The sequence below is a fragment of the Falco peregrinus genome, chromosome 4, assembly GCF_023634155.1.
Source record: "Falco peregrinus isolate bFalPer1 chromosome 4, bFalPer1.pri, whole genome shotgun sequence".
In the NCBI taxonomy this organism is placed as follows: domain Eukaryota; kingdom Metazoa; phylum Chordata; class Aves; order Falconiformes; family Falconidae; genus Falco; species Falco peregrinus.
In genome coordinates this window covers 38572691-38597973 of record NC_073724.1, presented here as the reverse complement: position 1 = coordinate 38597973, position 25283 = coordinate 38572691, and the positions used below count along the sequence as shown (strand labels likewise).

The following is a 25283-nucleotide window of genomic DNA, read 5'->3' as shown; positions in this document are numbered from 1 at the left end:
TGACAAAACTCAACTCTCCCAGCACCTCGCCTAACGGCCCTGCAGCACAGAAAGCTGGAGGAATAAGCAGGCCTGTGTCAATAATTTAATGACAGACATGAAAAAACAGAACAAGCAATCATTACCCATAAAGTTAATTTTATATGTCATATAGGAATAATAAAAGGCAAAAAAAAGTGCTGGGTTTTTTTTTTTATTATTTCTGCTGGCCTTCTTTATCCTTCCTTTAAAAAAAAAAAAAAAAGAAAGAAAAGAAAAAGAAAAAAGAAAAATGCTTGTCCTTTTAATCCTTTGCATAATTGGCTGAAATTCCATGAACAGGACTCGTTAAAATTACTAGAGCATTATGAACACACACAAACAAATTCATCATATTTCCTCCTGTTCCTAATATGCCTCAAGCTAAATCCCAGTCTTTATCATTTATGCATTTCACCTAAATCATATGTGAAAATGGGCATCTTTGGACACCCTTGGTGAACAGTATATGCTACAAAATTATCCCTGTAACAGAAAAGTAAAATTTTTGTGCCCACTTCAGAAAACAAACAAGGTTATACCAACACCAGGAGGTGGATGAGTTGTTCCCTGCTGAATCCAAATACTCTTTTTCTTGATCTTTAGGTAAGTGGGCAGCAAGGGATAAATGATTGGGGTAAAAAAACCCTGAAAGTCCTGAACAAATAAATGACCACTGAGCCTAGAATTTATGTAAGCACAGTTTCTGAATTGCTTGCAAACTCCAAACAAAGTAACACAAATTTAGTGGAAGTATTTAATATACTTGACTTTCTTCTCCCACAGACCCTGTTCTGTGGCATTTACACTGGACATTACATATGCTAAATGTAATGACCTTAAGAAATCTACTCATTTTCCAGCTTCGTAAGTAGTAAACGGCCACCACATATGAAGGATGCAGACCCTCATTTTAGTAGCTCACCAAGAATTATACTTGTTTTGCATCATATCTTATCGCTGCAGTAAGGCACTGGAAGAATTCAGTCTCACTGATTTGATGGGTCTTGACAATGACACATTAATATGCTTGGGAGAGGAACTGGTGAAGGATGCAGGGAAAACTAAACACAAAGTTCATGTGTTAGCTTTAGGAAAACACAAAGAAAAATACTCTAATGCTGAGATACAGTTCCTGTTCAATGTCACTTTCCATTTTCATTTTTGCTTACTCATGTTACAGGTAGATTTCAAGTTTCTTTACCCTTTGAAATATTTCTTCCTTTAACTCAAATACTTGCTATCAGAGTACCCATGCTATCCTTTAAATTCTTACATTTGAAAAAAACAAAAAAAGAAATCCATGCAGTTAAAGCCTACTGTTCATTAATAACATTATTTCAATGTGACTTAATAGTACACAGTTATTTGACAGGTAAGTAGATGAAAAAAAATCAATACACTGCAGAAGGCTGAAAGGCTTCAGCCAAGCAGAGTAAAGGCAAAAAAGTAAGAAAGAGGGGAAACATCAGTAACACACACTTAATGGGAACAAAACCCACCAAAACCTGTAAAATTAGCCTGCTTTCACAGGGAGAAGCAGCTTACCATTCACAACTTGGCCATTAATATAGCATGCAGTGACACTAAAAAACATGTCATGGTGAATACAGAGAAACGAGAGCATTCAGACGTGAGATTATCTTAGACCTACAGCTCTGGAAAAGCTGTGCTCTGCCTAAGAAAAAGGTCAAAGAGAAATCTACAGCAAAGGACAAAACCCAATGCACAGGCAGAAGGCTGCCTACAGCACTGAGAGGGAAGGCTCTCTAAGCGCAGTTCCTCAACTAGTGGCCTAAACACAGAAAGCACTTAAGCACCTGCAACCTCGTATCAATATTCAGAGGAAATAAAAATAATTTTGTCTATAAAATCCATGGGAACAAAAAGTATTGGAGACAACGAGTAATAGTTATCCTTGGGTAAGTGGGTCTAATTAGACCAGTGTCAACAGGCCACTTTTGCTCAGGTCTGGTTTGGTGTGCGGTGCCACACAACGCTGCTGTAACAGTCTTTCTGTGAACTACATAGATCAGAAGTGAAAAGGGTCTGGATGTGGCCAAATGTAAGATACCGAAATACCCTGTGATGGCAATTTTCTTAGCCCTTTCTCCTCCCCAGGTAAGCCAAGCTTGGATTCAGCCTACTCCATCTCCTTGGGATCAAGAACTTCAGCAGCATTCCCCGGGCCCTGCTTGCATGGGGACTAATGTGGATGCAGTCTAGAAAGGACAGTTCATTGGTTACTGTCACGGACCAAATTTTCTCTTCCCTTTTAGCATGCAGACTTCTCATCTCTCCTCATCCTTTTCAACTCTCTCACCTTCTACTTGGAATTTGTTGCAGTTTTCTGATACTCTGTGTGCTGACCAGAGCTATTCTTAGGCAGAAGTCATGAAGAAGAGTGGCCAGAGAGGGCTCCGCCACTTTTCTGAAGATGCTTTCAGTTGCCCACATCCTAAGTGTCAGATCCCAAAACTGGGGTACACAGCACTTAGTCATAAATGAGACATGGTAAAAGCTTTTATCACCCATTTTCTTTCCCAGAGAATAAGACTGCATAATGAACTGCATAAGGCTTGTTACACCAGTTTTGCTGCATCTCAAGTACCTGTTACAACCTGAAAATGCAGCTATCCTTTTTAAAACCATCATTAAGTTGCAACACTTGAGACAACTGCAAGACTCAGACATCTGATTTACAGTATGTAGTTTGTGGGTATGACAAGAAACAAAAGCATATAACAGAAAAATACTTTAATTATTGCAGAAGGTAGAAAAGTTGTCACCAACAAACATCCCCAAGTATCTCCCTTCTCACTGTAAAGAGAAATACTTTTCAGATGTGGCTGGCATAGCAATCATGTCACGAAGAATGAGAGAAGCTAAGCTGGAAGATGGACAATGATGCCACAGAGTGGTATTTATGCGAACAAAACAGACAAGTATTTGTGTCCCAAGAACCTGAACAATCAGAAAGTGGTTTGAGATGGAAGATCCCACCACAGCCTTGTTCTCTTTATTTCAAGTAAATTAAGATAAAGTGCTCCTCTGCAAAGCTGAGCAGTCACACACTGCAAACACCTGGTTTGCCTTCTCCAAATGTGAGCTTGCTTGTAACCTGAGCATGTGAGGAAATCTGCTGATGAGTATGAATGATTTATCTTTCCATGTGCTGCAGAGAACAGCATTTTAGCTTTGAACAACATTAAAAATATAATAGAAAAACTATCTAAATGTTAAAGGATGTTTCTCAAGTGCAGGATGAAAGACAATCTGCTGCTAAGCGGTATGAAGTTAGAACTCCTTTTTGGAGGAACAAATGGTCTTTTGTGGAAGGACAAAGCATATGTTTTCTACTTGAGATCTTACTGTTGATAATCCACTTGTCAATTGTCCATGTTTCCTTGAATAACGAGAAGCCACTACGTCATCAATGTCTTCTTCTGTTTCATCCAGATAATCCTAAATGAAAAACAAGCATTTTAGTCATCGTGTTCTGCTCTGTATTTGGTCAGCTTCTGTTGCTTAGTTTTGTTTCCTGTATTTTCCATTTTAGGAAGACTGTGCAGGATGCACTCAAAATTCTAATCTCTAGAGGAATTGTGATTTACATTTTCCACATCTTTTTACAGGCACACAGCATAAGGAGAAAAGACAAGTGTTACAGTTTCAGGGTTCAATTTATTAAGAACTGAAAAACTCGACACACATACTTTATATCTTATTCTGGAGGTGCATACCTTTGCATGGCCAACAACCATGCACATAAACAAAACCCACTCCCATGCCTACTAACAATCTCATGTGAACTACCTTATTCTACCTTACTACTCTTTGCATTCAGGAGTTCAGGTTTGGAAATCTTAAAGGGACATGGTGAGAATTTTTCAAACCTTAACAAAAGAAATGAGTGAATTAAGGTCTGCTACCAGGGGCCAGGGGATCACAGATACACTGGTTTACCTGAAGACATTTGTAGCCAGAAGCTGTTAGATGACTGACTTCTTGGTTACAGTCCAGGTTCCATGTTTTTACAAGACATATTCTTTACAATCCAGTTTTCCAATGATGGTCCGCATTTATATCAGTCACACACAAATGAGCAAGCACACAATTTGCATTACACTTGCACCCTTTCATGCTGCCTTTGGTGACAGGCAACAATTTTGTGCACACAATCATTAACATAGAACCACTTTCTAACAGGTGGTGCTGAAAGCCCTGGGTTATTATTCCAAATAGGAAGAAACTTGTCCTGCCATCATACACACAATATATTTGAGGGGTAAACAAAAACCCCAGTTGATGTGCATATTTTAAAAATAATTAAATTCCTGTATTATTTTAATAATTTAAAAAATGGAGAAAAAAAATCAGTAATTACACAGTTTCATATACATGCCTGAGTTTTAATAAGACTGGACTGTAACATCTTTAGCCCATATACAGAAAAAAAATATTCATTTTTTAACACAGCAGTAAAATCTAAAAATAAAAATAATCTGCTTGATAGTCCTAATAGGACTGATAACTTTAAGTAAAAGTTACAGGGAAAAAACCCCCAACAGATAGATATCCTATTAAGCATAGGTTGGAAATTTCAAGCAATCATAAACCTTATGGTAGGTATTTTGAAAGACTGCTTTTAGTTTTAACAGAAGTTTAACAGAAGTCAAATGTTCAGCTTCCTTATACCTGCTTTGCAGCTATAAAAGTCTTACATGGCGACCTACCTCATTCTTTATTGCTTAGTTACTTTCACTCTCTTAAACTAAACAGAGAAGAACTGTATTCAAACTCGGGAGTCTCAAAGACTTCTACGCTAATCAGGAAAAAAGCAGAGAAGAAAAGCTGCTGGAGAGTTGAACTGTCACAGTTTATGTAAAGATCTGCAGAGCATTTGTCATTAGTATGCATAAAACCATCTGGTACATCACTTCTCTGCTCCAGTGACTGAAATAAAACCAGTTGAAAGTGATGCAAAATTTTCTATTACTGTTTTCCAATTGTAACTGCATATCTAGTATTAGGCAGAGGAAAACCAGGACAAGTCATCGCTTTATTCAGGACCAAAATGTACATACTGAAGCAAACATTCCCCTTAGCTTCATGTTCTTAGAATAAGCTTCCTCTGCTGGTCTCTTCTCTTTCTAATCTATTCAGGGCACTGTTACCACCCCATAGAAAAAAAGAAGTCACAGATATTTTATACTCTAAGGAAGAATTCCTTGGAGACCCAGGCACAACAGAGAAAACTGTATCAGGGAGACAGATTGAGAGCTGAATCTTCAAAAGTAAAAACAAAAAATCCCCTAAAATAAAAACAAAATGCCCCACCCTTCACTTCTACTCTCCTCATTGACTTCAGAATTCAGGTGATGTACTCAAGTTTAAAACAAAATTTGTTTTCCTTTCCCATACGACAGGAAGAAGCAATTCTGGTAACACATGCAAAAATCTTTCCTTTATATTGTTGTATACATACCTGTGGACTTTAACATAAACAGTGCTACATTTTTGTTGCTGAATAATTAAATACAAGGGAGAAAAAAAAGACAACATCTTCAGACTGGGGTGTTTCAGGTCTAGACACTCAAAAAGACAACATCTTCAGACTGGGGTGTTTCAGGTCTAGACACTCAAACATTAAGGGCTTCAGTAAGAGTCCTAACGACAGCTAGCTGACTACCATCTTCTGTCTGCAATCGGATATCTAAAACTAACATAAATAAATAAATAAATAAGTCAGCCTATGCTCTTTATTCATTTTGCACCACAATGATTATGTTTCTCAGGAGGTGTTACGAAACTGCAACTATGTAACTGGTTAGTGTTACCAGCTTATTAAAGTTAGAGCTAGTAGGACATTAATCTCATCGTCTCCAGTGGGGGTTCTAAGACACACATTACCCAATTACTTCCAATAAAGCAGCTGAGCATGTAATGAACACTACTTGGTCAGGAATTCAACACAACCCTCCAGATAGACTGTTCACACACGAACACAACACAAGATTTAACTGATTCCCCTTGATACTCCTTGATAAATATGTACTGCAGTTCGTGGGTTTCTGGGGGTTGTCTCTTCACTGTCAAAAGCAATGTTAAGTTAGAGAAGCAAAATACGCATTCAATTTTCCAGCTGATCTCTCTGTATGTGTAATAGGTTTTCCTGATAAAGCTGGGAGCAAAGCAGCTAAAAACCTATTCCCACCCTTTCAGCTGATAAATTCCAGCAATCTGCACATCCTATTGACATGTGGCATCTCCCACCACTGCTGTCACAGCTCCCATCACTCAGGAATCAGAGACTGAAGTACTTCAGCTAGCTCCACCAGTTGGCCAGGAGAAAAGGAGGTATAACTTTTCTCAGGCTGCAGAAGCTTTTTTTACCCTTCATCGGATCTTTCTTTTTGCCTTTTCTGTCAAGCACCAAATAAATTCCAGCAGGAATACAACTTTTATCTCAAAACACTGCGTACTTAATGAACATAGGGAAAGACTCTGAAGACTCCTGTGAGTCAAATTACCCTAAAAAATATGGTAACACTAAAGCTAATGAATTAAATCGATCGATTTCATAAGACAGAGCAAGCAAGGATATGGGTAGAATCAGAGATCTATGACCCCTGTTATGAATGCAGTTTAAAAGGGAATTGGCACTCAGATGCCAGAGCAACTGAATCAAGGTTATGCCACAAGAGAGGTCTCTGATGTTTAGCAAAGAAGCTAGAGAGCTGCTGAGATGCAATCTGAAATTTCATCCAGTCAGCAAGAAAGAAAAAGAAAAAAAAAAAGAAAAAAGCCACCTCTGAATAAGAGGAAGACAAAAATCAAAGAACAGAAAACCACTCTGGGCTTGGCATCTCTGACACCTGCCTCAGAGAAATCCCCAAATGATAACTACCACACCCTGTACAATTAGAGCAGAAAACTGATATAAAGATATTTAAAGTCTGTATTTTCTTATTTTACGCTTTTCTTCTGCAATATTTTCCAGCTTCTTAATCAAAACCACATTCTTTTTCTTTATCACAATTATAAAATAAAACACTTATTTTTTGAAGTTTTTCTTCCACAGAAACCTGACATACAGGAAGGACTTTTTTTATTTCCTTAAAAATTAACACAAACAAAACTGCTGCAGGCAAACTCTGAGTGCTTACAATCCAAGAAACAGCTGGGAATCTCAACATGGTGGTTTTCCACCGAGACACAAGTATTAAATGGTACAAGAAGGGGAGACATCTCCCATGGCCAATGCTCTTCTGAGAAGAGCAGATGGTTGGGAAGGACTGTGACATTAGACAAAATCCATAAACCATAACACAGAGGGTTAGGGTTTTTGTAAGCTACAAGCACACATTTGGAAACTTCAGAACAAACCATGATTAGATGAGGAACTATTTAAATGACTCTTCTTTTTTTACCCCTCATGCATATTTAACAAGCTTGGAAATTCTTTTATAGCATTGATGCACATCTGCAACTTGTGTGTTTTGAATATGTGCATAAGAGAAGGGGGAAGTTGTGAATCACTTCAGGAAAAGCAGCCTATAGAATACACAGAAAAAGACATAGAGATGTATGGGAGAAAACAGTGAACAGGAAGAAGAGGCGAGGAACAGTGTCAGAACAGAAAGTTACGGCTTCTTTTGATGAAAATATATATGTGTAAGGGGAAAATCAAAGCCAGACAAAGATTAAAGCCTTTAAAGTATAGTATTTTTCAACATCAAAATTAAAATCTAAGAAAGTATGAATCAACAGAACTTTGGAACATGTGTAATAAATATATAGTGTCTGAAATTTATTTTCAGGCCAGATTTCTTTCACCTGTGAAATCAAAAACCAGCAAAGCAGTAATAATCTGTAACCATGATTATTCATTGGAACCATTCTATAGCAAACATACTCAGAAGATGAAGCTGTTTAAAAACCCATTAAATATCCCTGAGATAATGCTCTGCATTACTTATATTTTACATAGATATACATACAGTGCTGATTTCATAAGTCTGAACAACCAGGATTTCCACCAGATACACATTTGCATGTTTATAACTCACCAGTTCCTGATCTAAGGCACTAGGTACAGATTTGCTTCTTATGCTCAGAGTGTCCTCATTTCCTTCAGAGAGAGATTCACTCAAATCTATCTCAGATCGGCTACGATCTGGAAAATAAAAACAATTTAAAAATTTGCTATAATTTGTACAAAAATATTATGTTCCATCTTCCACACTTTTAAAAGTGTTGTCTCAAACCCAACTGTTTTTTAAGAAAAAAACATCAAAACAGTATTTTAGGTATCTGTCACAAACTCCATGACAACTGAACATCAGTATGATAAATGGAAAAATATGTTTTCTGATACTGCTCAGTCTTCTGGCCAACAATTTTCTCCCTGCACTATTTATCTGCTGTAATTTTCTCCTGTGGATGATACTAGAGATCAAGCTTTTGACTTTCTCTGGTAGGCCCATCAGCCTGGAATATTGTAAAACTCATGGTCCAAGTGTTTGCAGTGATGATCACATCTCCCACTGCCACCAAACTCTCCCCAGTGTCTGCTTCAGAATTAAGCAACTGGGGATGCAGATGGACACAGCAAGTACGTCTGCCATTTCTGGTGCTCTTTGTGCAGAAAGGAGGAGGAAGCAAAAAGTCTCATGACCTGCACAAGTTTCTTTCAGTACTGCAGACCTCTCATCCACTCTGTAGGCATAAGACATGTTAGATGTCTTGGAGAAAGATTTTCTTAGTCTTCCCCGCACAAATCTTTTCTGTGGCTCTTCCATATTTTGAGAAAGAAAGAGGGGGAAGAGAATACTTCTAGATCCTGCAGGTAGGAATCTGGAAAGTTTTTAATTGTTCATCTTCTACTTGGGCTATAGCTGATGTGATGGGAAAGGTCACTCTCCTGAGCTTAATGGCCTTTGAGATCCTCCAACAAGGAGACAATGAAACGCCTGATGCCCATTCCCAGGTTGCCTGCAATTTTGCTCAGCACCCATCTGCTTTGGTAACACAAGGCCAGTTCTTTTCTGCTAGGAAAACCTTTATTTCATAAGGAGCAGAAATAGAATTTTCACTTCATAAAGAAGTACCAGCCTGTAACACCTCTGCCTGGAGCTGCACTGTACAATGCTCTCAAAGAAACTGAAGCTTTCAAGTCAAAAAATCTAAGGTGAAGAATATTATCTCCTTTGATTAGCTCTGTGGGATATGCCACTAGGTTTCTGCTTTGGAATAAATTCAGCTGAAATTAAGTGAACCCTGCTGTGTTTCAGAAGGCAACTTGTAAGTCTGAACCCACTCTGTCAGCCCTGTAAGACGCTGCCCATGTGCCTGGGAGAAGCAGAAGAGTGCTGGGCACTCCTGCCTCCTGTTGCAGGTAGGAGGAGGAGGAGGAGGAGGATGTCCACCCACTGTGGCCAAGTGGCTCTGACAGCACCTTCCTGTGCAAGCCTCATTTACCTAATAGCTTCCAATGAAATCAGGTAAATTACAGATTACTTGTCTGGTTCAGTGCATCACGTATAAAAATGAAATGACATGACATCTGTAAGGGACTTGTCCTCTGACAGCTCATTGTTTCCCAAATTTGCTTCTGGGCAAAGTAGGTGTGAAATATGGCAGCAGCACAGTAGTATTTTATACCGATTGCAGATAGGTAGTATTTTATACAGCTGACCACACAGAGAATGATTTAACAACATCAATTATGAAATCTTGTAACAATTCCAAGACCATGTGATTTACCTAATACTTACATCATGCCAACATTACTGGGTTTAGGATTAACATTTTTTCAAATGTAAAACTTGTGAAGTAGTATAAACTTGGTTAGTAAAAGGGATGAATTTTCAGAATTAATATGTACAAATTTATGAAACTTACACCTGATCTTTCAATGTGCTTTAAAAACAAAAGGAACAAAGTCACAAGAATAGGAACAATCCTCTGATGAGAAAGGCTGGCAGAAAGAAGGAAAATACTTGATACTTGCCTGATGACAAAGATACCCTAGAAACTGCTATGGAAGGTGTTCCAGATGCTTTCCTACAGTGCTTCTTTACTAAATCTTCAGGCACACTTTCACTTGCTGGAATAATCATGCCATTCTCTAAGCCTGTGTCCTGTGCAATAAGAAAAATGCACATCCCATAAATACAAAAAGTGAGCTTATTCACTATCAGTCTACAAAAGCATGATTTCTATCAGCTCCCAGAACTCCAAAGCTCCTTTAGCATGCACTCTATTACTGAATATATTTAGATTACAATCTAATCTGCTTTGCTTAGCACAGATCATGTATAAAATTTGCACAAAGATGTGATTCATGCGTATATTCTGAATTTGCAACTGAAGAATCAGAGCAGTGGCATCAGGAGTGAAAGGAGGGGAATAAAACACTCAAATTATTAAAAGTTCACTTAGCTTGGAAATTAAAAAAAAAAAAAAAAGAAGGTAAAACCTATTAGTTTTATACCAGCATAATGATTTCAGCCAGAGTAAAACCAAATGGACTTGAACTAATCAAATTATGCCAGAATAACCCCTCAAATAAAGCCAATATGCTTGATATTATGGCTTTTTGCCTTCCTGTAAAGGAATAGCCAATGACTAACTCCATCTAAATTAAATGGATTGGCCTTTTTCAACCAAATCTAATGCACTTGAAATCCAGTTGGTCTGTGCACCAACAAGAATATAAACGAAACAACAAATATTTTATTTACAGCTCCCCAAACTGCCCTTCATATATACTAATTTATTTTTTATTAGGAAAGGCAATATATTAGACTAAGTATTCGGAAGTTAGAAAAAGACTGATGCACTCAAATGCTCATCTACTGTTTTCTAAACATTAACAGTAAAACGGCATTATGTCCAACTATAAATTTTGCTTTCATTGTACACTTAAGTCACCGCAACTTAGAATAACTCGCTGGTGCAATCATCCTTATTTCTTAAGGAGGGTGACTGAAACGAATTCAGCATGTGCATGTCTGCGCACAGCCAGGCTGCCTGGAAATGGAGAGTGCCTGCTGCTGGCGACATGAACCACATCTTCCTGCTTGTTACAGAGCAGCTGAGGCAGCTAGCTCAGACGTGGCCACCTACACAGCGTGAGGCTTAACAGCAGCTGAGAGGAATCCCACCTCTCGTTTTGATAAAGCACCTAGCACACATTTTGTGATGCACCATAAATTATGCAGAGCCCAATGTCCAAATCCAGAAAAGCCTAAAATCAATATGGCCTGATCTTCTGCAAGTGCTGAGCTTGCCAAGTTTCCCTTAGACTTAGTCAGTGGGAGCATGCTGGACCCTGCATGCCTGAAAGGCACATCCTCAGTTCACAGCACTTCTTCAAGGCCCTGGTGCACCAAAAATGCTTACTCCCATCCCTTGTGCTTCCCAGTTCAGAATCTGTAACTTATTATGTAGTGCTGGACATTAACAGTGATTTTTAAACAAAAGAAAAATGTCTGCCAAACCAAAGCCACGTCACTGATAGAGCACGACAAATACTGTTCTAGTAGACATCTTCACTGGTCCCTGCAGAATTAACGAAGAAACAAAATCTCCTCCATCAGGCTTGTCCTTTCTCAGCTACAAATCAATTTAACAGGGCAGATACCAGCCAAGTCATCCTCTTTGGTGCCAGCTCTACACCGCTGTACTTACCCTGCTATAATCTGCAGTCATGCTGCGCATGCTGAGCGCCAGAGACCTTGGGAGGGAAGGTGTGGAAACGTTGCCTCTGTTCACAGGACCCACAGCCCCTCTCAGATGGGCTGCAGTGGTCTCTGCATCGCTGCTGTTCAGCAAAGCAGCACTCCCTCTGGGACGGAGAGAAGAGTATTAAAGCATTATTGCTTTGAGCAAACCGAGGCAACCAGCTTAGCAAACCACTGCAAGAAAACAACCATGGTAACAGTTTACTAGAATAGCATTGCCCTGTATGAACTGTGTGATCCTCTGCAAGGGAATGCTCACCTGGAAAGAAAAACAGAGGCAAAAGTGAATTACAATTACTTTATACATACAGGTATTTTCAGCACTTCTACCAGAACTGCAAATAGCCCAAATGGGCAGCTCCTGTCCAGGCTGCAGAAGCTGCATTCATCCACGTTCAGTTTGCACTGCATTCCCATCCCCACAGTCGGTGCAACAACTTGTGTGAACTTCCTAGCAGGCTGCTCCTTGGTTTAAAGGAAAACTACGGTGACAGGACAGTTCTGACCACTTCTGCATCGAATGTTAATGCCAGCACTATCACCACAAAGTCTAAACCCTTGGCTATCAGCTCTCTGTCCTCTACAGAAGAACAGCTTGCTCACTGTCCTATTTATATTGCAATAATGACTCTTGGCCCAAACTAACCAATTCTTTCGACCAGCTTAGAAAGCTAGGAAAGCTGGACAAGGGTTTTTTTGCCAGGTTTCATGTTTGTAAAAGTGACAAAAAAGCATTTGTGATCAACATACCAGAACCCAATTGCTGTCTAGTACTACAATGGGCAGAAATTTTTCCATGGGACATTTTCTATTAGAAAATACTGATTAGTCCATGTGAACACTGAGTGTGAGAAAGGGTATGCTGTTGCACTTTTTGTGACCTTTTTGAACAATGAAGATTATTTTTGCAAGTACTGCAACACATTTCCAGTTAAAGTTCTACTTTCATTTGAAATCTGATTTGCAGTAAAAATACAAGTTCTTGGCTGATCTATTCTTTCTCCAGAAACATCAGTTCAAACTTCTTAATTTTTCTTTACAGCTCAGAGAAATCTCAAAAAGTCTTGCAGGACAGTAACAGTTCTGCATATAATCCTCCTTACTGCCTTAAAAAAATAATTACTGGTAAATAGGAATTGATAAAGGAATTGTACCCTTTTCATATGGAAAATACAGTGTCTGAGGAAAACAGTAGTGCAAATTTACTGCAGAAATGTTTTGGAACTTACAGCATATTTTCAGCCAAAAGAGGCTTGCTTAATAAATATTTCAGATTTGCAGACATCTTCATTGTACTGGATAGGAGCTGAATTTGACCTTCACTTGGTTTAGGGTGGCATATCATGTTTAGAGTAAGTGCAGTAAAAATCTTCTCTACTACAATGGAAATTTTAATCAGAACTACTGTTGAACTGAGAAAAAAACACTCTGAAACACAACATCTCCTGTCTCACCACTACATTGAGCAGTGAGCACAGGCTCTGAATCCATGTTGGTGGAGTTATTGAAAACAAGGAAAACAAAGGAAAACTCTGAACACCAGGACTGTCTACGAATGTTGTGCAACCCCATTTTTGTCTTTTATTGAGCATATGGTAACATTTTTAACCATTACTATCTAATTTTGTACATTGGAAACAGTAGATAATGCATAATAAACATGCTCTTATGCATGTGCACTTCATATACACACACTACTACTTTTTAATTTGATGAGCTAGTGATCAACAAATCCTACTAAACGTGTTGTGGTTGAATTTTAGTCCTAGCTGTTCCCACAAAGATGTGTCTTTGCTGCTGCAAAGTCAGAAAAATCAAGGTTACTGGCTGTCATCTATATTTTATCAAAGCTATCAGACTTAGATGCACACACCTTAATTTCCAAATCTGCTAGTGTATGGAAAGCAGCCAAAATGTAGAAAACCTGGATTTTTATTGCATGTCACACCACTTTTGATGGATTGTTGTGACTTCCCATTACAAAAAATGTTGTTACAGATATTTTTTTTCCCTCACTGTGTAAACTAATGTAAATCAAGAGAAGTGTTCAGAAGCAATAGCAGGCTGGAATAAAAGATTGAAAAACATGTTACAAGGGGTTCTGCAGGGGTCATCAGTCAGACTGAGCACTTGCACATTGAACGTGCTAAACAGACCTCTTCTGTACTTTGCCCTTACTTCAGTTGTTATTAGAGAGAGGTTCAACACATTTTATACAAACATTAAGTAGACAACAAATAAAAGATGTTGTTACAAGGTGACTATGCCAGGCACTTCCATGTGGTACACAAGACCTCAGTACAATAGGGGAGTGTGCCTGTGTAGATGAACCTGAAATGCCTATATTATTTCCCCTGGAAGTATCCCGATGCAGCCTCCCAGTCTGGTCAGCTGCAAAATCAGTAAACATTTTTACTGGAATAGAAATGAACCAGCTGAAGAGATGAACTCATCGCTTGGGACTCCCCTGTTGACAGCTCAGTACACCTTCTTTTAAACAAAATTGTTTAGAAAGAATAAAATTTCTCTCTTGGTTTCCCTGCTGGTAGGTGAAATGTTACCAGTTTTGGCAATGTAGCTAAAAAGATGAGGGCAATTACAAAAATCAGAAATATGCAGGAAAGTCTAGGACAGCTACAGTGTCACAAGCTGTTATATTCTTTTAATTTGAAACTTGAAACTATTATGGAGGGTAGTCTGGGAAGCTTTGCTATTAATTTTTTAATAACTACTACTCAGTTTTCTAAATTGGCAACAGATGAACTAAAGCAAACATCCTCAGATACATAATTAAGTATTTAACTATGCATACAAGACAGGAATTTTCATCCCTCTACTAAGAAATGTAAGCTGCTCCTCAATCCTCCCACAAACTAATATTTAGAAAGTGCCACATCTTCCATAGACAGTAGAATAATTCAGCTTCCCCCACCCCCCAGAATAAAACATGTCCTGGCAATGCAGCCAGGTTACTATGTACTTTGACAAAAGACACCGATTTGGCCAGGAGAGGATGAGATGACAGGTAGTGAAGGAACCTGCTATAACTACCTCATACCCCTAATTTAATAAATCCCACACCCTGGCTCTGGGCAAAAGCTAGAAATGGATGATTTATGTGAAAGTCAAGCAAAGCAAATCAAACAGAAAGGTTATTTTTATTGACTATTTCATTCTATCCTTCTATGTCTGTATGCAAAGCTTGTATCAGGTACTGAATTCTACCACATGGACAAAATTATTTTGCTTCATTTATGGTTAACTACATGATAACTTTCTTGCAGTCTGGCACATCAAAACAGCCACAGAGATCTCTCACAAGCATCCTTTTTGTCCTTATTTTGTTAAATTCTTAGAGAAATCTGCATAACCTTAGTGTTAAGCAGCCCAGACACCAGATTCCTGAGGTTTTGTCTCAGATCCTTCACTCATCTCTATTCAATGAAAAGCAAAACAAATCCAGAAAAACAGCAAAAATACTACTCCTGGTCTCATAAAAGTTGGGTAGGCATCTGGCTAGATACAGAAGGCCTAATTAGCTTAGTCAAAAAAACCCCACCAACCCAAACCCTTAGTAACCTGCGTATGAATTAAAGAAGAAAACCAGCTATAAAGCTGATTCAGCTAGTATGTATGGCAGCATCAGAGGAAAAAAAAATTAAAAAATCAAATTGCCAACTTTCAAGAAGATTGTCATCATCAACTTGGGGCATGTTGCAGAATGTCCAGCAAATGGGGTTTTGAATTGTAGGTAACAAAGGGAAGCAAGCTCTTGCTTAAACAAGAAGGCTCATCTGTGGGTGAATTAAACTTCACGATGTTCATTTTATCTGATATCCTGTGTTCCTATATATCTATTTGGAGTCTCCCAGAATCACTGATTTAGAGCTAGAAATCTCTATTTGATCTCACAGCAAATTATTATAATTTTTCAATCCAGATTGTAAAATTTCTAGGTGTGTGCACCTGAGAAAAGAATGCGGGTCTACACCCAGTATAGATTATTCAACTGAACAAGAAAAATGTGAGCTATTTTTTGCTTCATTTTGGAGGTGGGACCTGAGAATAATGTTGCACTTGGCATTTTATAATGCCATCAGAGGCAATAACTGAGATGTCTTAAGCCCAGAAGAATAAATGGAATTTTATTAGAAATAACTGGGACAATAATCATGGAAAAGAAGGGCAAACAGAGCCTTTGAAGAAGAAAATATAAATTACAATCAATTAACATGTCATTACTGACAAAACACTTTGGAACAAAGGGCCTCAGTTCTGTAACATGAACACAGTTCATCAATTAAAGGCCTCAAAAACCAAAGGAGATTGTACCAACAACAATCACCAGCTGAACACAAGGAGAGAAAAGGAAGATAGATGGAGATAATTTTTAGGGGGGTTGGGTAGGGATTTTTTTGTTAGTTTTGTTTTTTGATTTTTTGTTGTGGTTTGTTTTTTTTTAACCATAAGCTCTGCTTCTCAGCTACTACTGAAGCTGAGCATTCAAAAACACAACGCAAAGCAGAGGACTGGCACACACCCTTAGGTCCATCCCGGCATGAGCTTTACCACATTTCTGCTCCTCACCTCTCAGAGCAAGGTGTTGACTTGCCACTGCGCAGACTTTGGGTTTCAGCTTCTGAGCCCGTGTTTCTTTCACCTTCATCCTTTGCATTTGTAATTTCTCCTTTGGTAACCACCCTAATTACCTTCCTGATGAAACAAGCAATAAAAGATTTTAAAAGTTGTAAGGTTTTTTCCCAGGAAACAGCAGCCTGACTGCAATATCATGGCATGTGCATTTTATTAATTTAATCTGTCTGACCTATGGACAACTCTGAATACAAAGGTCAATAGAGCACCAAATCTGGTTATTAAACTGATTCATATGAACAAAAAAAGCATCATATTTGCTATAAACTGCTTTTTAAGACACAATTATTAAAAAATCCCTCCTACTCGACATGGGCACTTCGAGCTTTGAACAAGAAGTGTCTTTTATGAAAATTCCCCTCTGTCCTTGTTTTTTTGCAGTTTATACACAGCAAATTACTTTTTACTAAGTACGTGTCTTTTCCCTTAGCAAATTACACTATATGTATTTTCTCTTCAAGATTGCTTCGCAATTTCTAGAATTATATGTATCAATTCCCCAAACGCTCTGTTTCCCAAAAACATAGCATCACCCCCTTACCCTGCAACGTGTGGCCTAAAAAGACAGAAATGAAAGCAATGAAATAAAGTTTTGAAAAGTAGCAGTATTCTTCACAGACTTACAAACAACAATAGATTGTTAAGTCATCCCATGACACTAAGTGTCAGCAGCAGTTGGCCACAAAATAGCTTTGCTAAAACAAATCCACTCATAAGATAAATGAATGTGGAACCTTAGGAAGAAAGGAACAAGGAAAGAGGAGGAGGAATAATGAACTACTTGGAAGCAAGCCTAATTCTTGTAGGATTAGATTTCCTTTATGGGGAGTGTCACCACCAGAAAACATTTCAGACCACAAACTGAAAAAAGTCTGAACACCACTAAAATAAACAGACAATTACAAAAAAATAATTATTCCTCATAGGGGAATATGACTAATAGATTTGCACAAAGGATTTAAATTGAACGAGGATTAGAAAAGTAAACTTCAATGCACTTTTAATATAGCTACCAATTAGCATGATTTATAGCAACATCTAAGTCCTGTTCTACTAGACTCCCTAAGCTGGTTCTTTCTTCACCTTAATTTGAGAAGCCAGAGGCATTCTGATGCTCTTTTCCCCAATATTAAAGAGACATAAATCATTCATGTTAACTTCTGGAGTCACTGGAATAAGTAATTCCATACTCAGCTCTCCTCAGAAGTAAAAAAAACCTGTAGAAAGCTACCTACCCTATATTTAAGACCCATAACAAAATGTCTTTTGTCTTCCAACAGAAACAAAGTTTTCCAATGATATGGAAACAATGTTATGAATGTTCATCTGATTTTTCTTCCCACTCGCCCAATAGCCTCAAGTTAGGCCCAGATACCACTCGTGCAGCCCTAGAGTGAATGTATCTGTCCATGTCCCCTGAGAGTAAGTAAGAACTCCTCTAAGGGCATAGCCAAAATTGGGTTACACGTGTCACAGACTGCAAGATGACCAGCAACATACCTGTTTATTCATTGTCACACAGAGAAAAGGGGCACTGCTTGACTGTTAAATTGCATTTGCTATGGAAGCTAAAGGAAAATTGACTTGTTAGCAGAAACAACTAGTATACATAAAAACCAGGTCCTCCAAATACTACTTTTTGCATTTGCTTCTTCAGCGAGCCTGCCTTTAGGGACACACTGTTACTTCCGAGTATAAACAAGAAAAATCCAGGAGTAAAATTGCCTTTTTTCTGCTACCTTTATAGCTGAAGAGTAATTACTGCTGCAATTCCTAGGAAACAGCAGTCTAATTATAGTAAGTATGCTTTTAAACGAAGGCTGTTTCTAACCCTGGGAAGTTTGAGACTGATGTGGAACACTGGAGGAACTCAAAAGAAAATCCATCCAACCATCTGCAGCTGTTACCCGATTTACCAGTTTCCCAAAGAAAAGGTTTTACCCTATCTTTCTAGGTCCACTGAAGATTGATTTATGCCCATTTGTGGAGCAGACTGATCCATCTGGCCTTTTTTCTTCATTCTCTTGGGGTTGATCTTTAAATGTTCTTCCTTCATCCTTACTGGAAACTGTGTCTTCATGGGAGGAGGAAGGAACAAAAAAGTTAATGTTTGCACAAAAAATGCAGCATATGTCAAACAACCTAGAAAAATAGGTTTTCCATTTTTCAATATTAGATAAAACCAATGCTAGTGTCATGAAAAAAATTGGGGGGTTCTTTGGCTTTTCCTTTTGAAAAAGGGAACAAACCTTTAAATAGCTTGAAATGTTTCTCATTATCATCTCTTGTCTTTAACTACACTTCCAAATTTATCACTGACATCATTTACTAGACAAACGACCTGAAATATAATTTTGTGGCATACTGTATTTCCTGTGTTAAATGAAACAATGCTTTCCTAATTACATTGTTCAACTAGGAGCAAGGTGTGGGAAAAATGGCTTAAATGCATTTTAATATACCTATCAAATAACAAAGTAACAAATCACAAAATACCCAGTTTGACAGGCTGCATAATATCAAAACCCAAAGACCATTAAGATATTTGCTGGTCTGACAGCTTCCGAAGCACAGCAATATTGGCAAGATCAGCGTTTTGCCAAGCAGTGTATTTGCAGCAGGCATTTTTCCAATGACAGTAAATACAGTCCCTCCCCCTACAAAATAACCATGCCCATCACCTTCCTACTGAAACTGATAAATGCTACATCTGAAAACAGACTACGTCAGTAACAGCTTCTGTGTGCAGAGTAATGTAGTTAAGTGAAGACAGAAGTATCAGCATTCAGGCAAAACTCCTGTTTTTTAAACCAGTGACCCTGTGATACCATGCAAGGTACCATCAGCAGCTTGCAGACGTGGTACTTTTGCTGTGCAGGGTCAAGACAGCCAAACTGGTTACTGTACCTAAAAGTGCAGGTGCAATTTACTGGAGGCAAAAGGAAAGTCAAGAGAGAATTGAGAAGTACCAAGTAGTCTGGAGGATGCCCATGTTCCAGCATACAGCACAGGAGTTAGCATTTATCTTTCTTATTCAGAGTTGAAGAAGAAAAATGGAATACCTTTTACATACCACCATCACAAATAAGAGAGCTACAGTAAAAAAATGGCTGGTTTTAGATCTCTGCATACAGACAAACTTTCTGGCAGAAACTGAGAATGAACTTTTAGAGCCTCAGCTGCTGGATTTGCAGCTGAATAATACTGTCCACCTGTTTGGACAGTGATATTTTAAGTAGCTCTTTACACAGAAATATTTATTCACCTTACCTTTCATATATATTAATCATTCACAAGTCACTGCACAGTAATACCCAAATATGAAATCAATTAAGATTAAAATGCTAATTATACTTACATATTCAACAGTGGAGAATAAAATACAATACAAGTCAAACACTCTGGAAACAAGATTTGAATGTATTAAGCAAGAGCCTATCTGTCTCTTGTGGTCCCTACCTGGGAATCTGCGTAAGATAGACTGTCTGACAACATCAGTTCCAAGAAGATTTGATTGTTTGAAGCGCTTTGCTCTCTCTTCGAAAAACCATTCTCCTGTGACTATCCGTAGCTGTCTATATGAGGGGAAAGAAAAAAGTCAGAGATATATGTTCATTAACAAATTTGGCCAACCAAAACTCCTGCTTAAACCTTTAGGTCATCATCCAGCCATCAGGCTCACAAACTCTGGACAACATTTGCACAGTTCAAAATAAAAAGTGAAAAGATAGATTGCAAAGCTTGGGACAGCAGGGCATGTAGCAGAAAAATATCATCTTGCTTTGTGAATGAAAAACAATTTTCAGTACACAAATTCAGTTCGCAAAAAACTACCAAATTTCTGTAGAAAACACGTAATATACCATCTCCCTAGTCCTTTAGATAGTGAACTACTCAACCTCACAGTTTTCAATATCTCTTAAAATCTGCAAGAAATGTAGAAACAACAGTGGATGGAGGGAGACCCCCCCCACCCCCCAGCTCCTGCCAGCCATGTCAGCAGTTCATGGACTTACACACATACATATTTATATAACCTATATATAGGTTGCTGCAGGCCTATATATATTTTTCATCTCTGAGTTTCATATGCTGCCACTATACGTAGTTTCTTCACATGACAATGCTGTTATGAATTAGCTATGTGTCAGAGGTTCAGAGCAATGAATTTTTGTCTTTGTACTGTTCTGGATAACGCTGCTTGTTCTGGTTTCAATTCTCTTAGCTGACCTAACCAGCATTGCTGTTTTCCATAGGTATATTTTTATGCTGATCATTAGCCTTTTCCTGAATCGGTTTCATTATGGTCAAGCATCACCATCTCTAGTGCCTCACTACATACAGTTGATGGCAAAAAGCTACTAATCATGAATACTCAAATAAAAAGCAAATAAACAAACTAAAAAAAAAAACCAAAAAATTTTAAAACTGATCTAGCTCCAGACATGTTCCTGCTTACTGTTCAATAAGGAAACTTAATTTCAAACCCATACCAAAAAAGAAATCATCTAGTCTCTTGGGCGTGAAAATTACTACAGATGTATTTAGAGCACTGATCAATATCTTCACTATTAAATTACTTTTGAGTCATGCCTGAATGGAGAGTCTTACTTGAGAAAATACTAAAAATCACAGAATAGGATCCTGCCATTGGTAAAAAGACCCTAACATCACCAGTTCTTCCTAACCTACTAATGAATCATGCACCTTTGCATGAGTCATTAAAAAAAAAAATCAAAATCCAAAACATGCCCACAAGCATAGAAATTAAAGATTATTGCCTTATCTTGTTGTTGCAGACTACTACTGACAAAACCCTCTATAATTCATCACCACAATCCATCATTATGCGAGGCATTAACAAAATCTCTACGTTTCCGCTCAGAATTTTAAAATTACTATTGTTAGACACAAACACTGGAAAGGATTCACTGCATTAGAATCTATGCACAGTCCGGCTAGTATGAAAAACATTTTTTCTTTGAATGTGTATTTTCACAATTCATTTACAGCAGGCACTTCTCTGTGCAGTTATTTTTATACCAAGATTTACAGCAAGTTTAATATTTTCTATCAAACCATAAACCTTTCAGGCCTTTGACTACACCATCATATTCCACTGCAATATAAATTATGTATCACATTGCAATATGAACTGCATGGTTCATTCACTTTTTTTCCCCCTCAGTTACTCCCAGGTTTGACCATAAAACTCCACAAGTGCCATTTTCCTCTTGGATAGAGATTTTACTCATCTCCAGTATCTTACCAGTAATGTTTAACTTGATCAAGGCCAGACAGGGCACTCCCCACCTCACTACCCAGATAAGCACCTTCACACTCCTCCAAGCACAGGACAACCTGAAGGAGATGACATGACCTACCCTAGGGTTCCAGCAGTGGGAGGGGGAGCTGCCCCATGCAAAGCTACAGGCTCTTACAAGCAAAAACTTGCAATTATTTCCACACCTGACCCCAACTTGTGCCACCTGCCTGGGCTGCTGCAGTTCATGGAGGGGCAGCCCAGCCCTCTGCTACGGGGTCCCCATGGAGCCATCTCCTACTTCTTCTAGCCAGATGTGAACAGCGATGAGGGAAAGAAAACCTGTCTGGTACCGTCTGATTCACTAGTGCCCAGAGGACCTCAGCCTGGGCAGGACAGTAGCTGAGACCAGTGTGTCTGCTTGTTTTACCATATATTAGTCTTATAATCTGATGTGGAGATTCAGCCCTGCAGTAGCAAGACCAAGGGCTCAAGGAGGAGCATGGGCCCTGGAGTGATCAAAGGAGCTGCAGCTAAGGGATAGATGGTTGGGGCAGCTGTGGGAGGAAGCCAGGAAGGAAGAGGATGGAGGGCTGCTGGGCTGTGCAAGGAAGGATCAGTGGCAGTGCTGCTGGTGGAGGGAGGAGGTCCTCCCCCAGCATCCTTCCCTGGGAAAGAGCCTTCCTCTGCTCCTCCACTTCACTGTGGTACAATATAGGTCACCCGCAAGCTTAGAGCTCACCATCAGTCTCCCTCTCTCCATCCCCACTCCATCCCATGCCATTTGAACAACATCTCCTACACCTCCCCTCTGGGACCAAAGCAGGCTGCAAGATGGGAAGGTCTGGCACCAGGCTGGGAGTGAGGAAGGATTACTGTGCAGAAGGACTTTCTCTTGCTCTTGTCATCTCCTTGTAATAGTAGCTGCTAGCCCCATACTCATCTTCCTCGCAGCTGCATAAAGCTGTGCAGGGAAGAGATAGGTTAGTCTGGGCAACAACAGTTGACCCCTGTATGTTCTGGCAAAGGATAAATAAGCAACCTACTTCTCTTAATAATCTCTCTCTGCAGGCTGTAACCTGCCACCATTAAATACCCCCTAATTACGTAGCTGGTGCCCTCTTACTTGGCCAAGGAAGTTCAGGATCATTGCCGTGTGCTCTGGCAAACACAAACTGGACCCCCAAAGAAAGGGGAGGATGCGATCAAACCCTTTTGCAGGCACAAGTGGGCAAGGGAGCATGACAGCCACTACAGTGATGGAGCTGAACAGTGTGCTGGTTCAGCTAATGATGGCAAACTGAACTGCCCATCTCATTCATCAGACTGACCTTATTAAGCAGTAATAAGATCCATATTTTAAAGTGAGGTGCCAACTCCTTGGCAGGGCTACTTTGAGGATGCCCACACCCATTCTGCTCTGATTTCACGAAGAGAACCAGGTTTGAGGTAAAACACAGACGACTCCCTCAAGCGAGGCATGAAACACAGCAAATAAAGGGAGTATGGCCTTGTCTTAGTCAAATGTTTCACTTCTCTAGCCAATCCTGTTATCCACAGCAAAAGGGAAAAAGCCAACAGCCATCAATAACCACCCATTGCAAGCATCGCGTGAAAGAAATCGAGAGGCCTCAGCTTTCACTTCAGACCTTCATCCTTCTTATCACCAATGTTGCTGTCAATGTTGGGATCCTTCAGCTGGCAGCCCTCTTCAGCAAAAACATCCTTACCCAGCAGATCACCTCTACAAAAAATATCACATTCTAAAGAAATCAGGGAAAACTACTAAGCTTTGCAGCTTTGATTTTCTAGGGCGCTAGTATTAGATGTTTTTTCACGTGTACTGAACAATTCACACGAAGACTAGTGTTCACGTTAGCTTAATCATTCATACATGTCAGGAGCACCTATTAAAATAATTTTTGTTCTACACAGAAATAGAAATGAATTCAGATTAAATGATCGCCTAAGTCTCTGACTTGGAGTTTGAATTTCTTAATTGCATTTGACATTCTGAATCAAAAATTGAAAAGCGAGACCTAAACAGTCTTATAATAACTTTATTTTCATGCATTTATAATTATGACAAGGGGAGACTACCTTTCCTACTGATATAGTACATCTTTCTTCTATTTCTGATGCAGGACTTAAATGAACTCTTCCCATCTAAATATCTGTTTCAGTGGCAAAAGAAGCAAGGGCATTTACTCAACAGTACATCAAATCAGTGCTTTCAGGTCTGGGTTTTGCTGGTTTTAAAATGGGTCCAAGGTCTATACTGACTAAAAATCACAGTATGTGCATGCATTTTCTTAACTTTCTTTTCTCAGCACGTAGCATACACAAAGTAAAAAATAAGTATGTGTTCGACCAAAGCAGTGTTTAGATTGGCCTTCTAAGGTGTGCAACAGATGCTGAATCCAGTAGCTTTAGAAAGAAGGAAGACTGTTATGAATTGTAATAGCAGCAATTTTTGCATGATTGCTCTTTCCTATACTCAAAATGGCTAGGAAAACTGTAAAGAAAAATCACGTGCAAGTAGCTAGGTTTAGTACCAAATACTTTAGGTATCTGCTAAAGTCCTCATACATTAATTACTGATCCACCTACTCATGTCTTCATGTGAGAGGGAGTACATCATGGTTCCGTGCTCCTTCTCCCTCTATGATCCCATACTAAATGGATTAACCTCACTAAGACGCTGTTTAGTTTACAAATGGAACATAACCTGTGGCCTATCCCTGCCAAAAACTCAGCCTGTTATTTTCCACTCTCATTTTTGCAAGACATTTCATGATTAAATGCCCAACTATAAAAATTCCATTTAAGATGGAAAGTCTCAATTGTTACTTTCAATCATTTATTTGGGGAAAAAAACCCAGATTGGTAAAACAGTTTCACTATCCATTTGGTCATCCAGCCTAACCCGCATTCACAGCAGAGGGAAGAGATTTAGCCTAGCTTCCTTTCCCTCTCCTGTTCCTCAAGTTACCTTACTTTCACCTTGGGAGAAAAATCTGGAAAAAATGCCAAGACCAAAGGCTGAATAAAATGCAGTCTATACATGAACATACCAAAACATACACACTCATCTTTGTATGTATTCAATTCCATACAGTATTTCTGTAACATAAATTAACTCCAGAGAATTTTTATTATGTTGTAAGGCTATTAAATAGAAAAATTTGACCCAGTTAAAAGAAGGCAAACTTGCTTAGAAATTTCTAAAATAAAAAGAAATTGTAAGAAATCTGAAAAGCATTTGCATACTAAACCATTTGAAATGCCCTTATTTTTAGGCTCCTAATGGGAATAAATGTTACTAAGGTACTGATGAATTTTCATGACACTTCAAGACAACACAATTATTTCAAAGATGAACAAAAATTTCTCATTACTGTTTTGTTCTGCTGTAATAACTTGGGCCACCGAGGCTGAAGAACTCAATCAAAATGAAGGCATTGTTTGCAGATATCTAGACACATTCGTAATAAGAAACACAGACAGCACCAAGATGCAAAATCAGCTTGTCAGCAGGCTGCTTGAAGAACTTGATTTCCCTCAACCTATTGATCATTTTAGATGCAGAATTTTAAGCA

General features: G+C 38.7%; 1 protein-coding gene across 2 annotated transcripts in view; it reads right to left on the bottom strand.

The window, feature by feature from the left end:
- The window catches only part of SYTL5 (synaptotagmin like 5), a 94430-nt gene that overhangs the window by 19872 nt on the left and 49275 nt on the right, over positions 1 to 25283 (bottom strand). For both annotated transcript variants that reach the window (XM_055802834.1, XM_055802835.1), the window contains exons 4-10: positions 19881 to 19996; positions 18363 to 18495; positions 16356 to 16481; positions 11716 to 11872; positions 10034 to 10163; positions 8091 to 8197; positions 3391 to 3483 (exon numbers count right to left, since the gene is read on the bottom strand). In XM_055802834.1, the coding sequence (XP_055658809.1) occupies positions 3391 to 3483; positions 8091 to 8197; positions 10034 to 10163; positions 11716 to 11872; positions 16356 to 16481; positions 18363 to 18495; positions 19881 to 19996 (862 nt within the window). The remainder of the gene's footprint in view (positions 1 to 3390; positions 3484 to 8090; positions 8198 to 10033; positions 10164 to 11715; positions 11873 to 16355; positions 16482 to 18362; positions 18496 to 19880; positions 19997 to 25283) is intronic.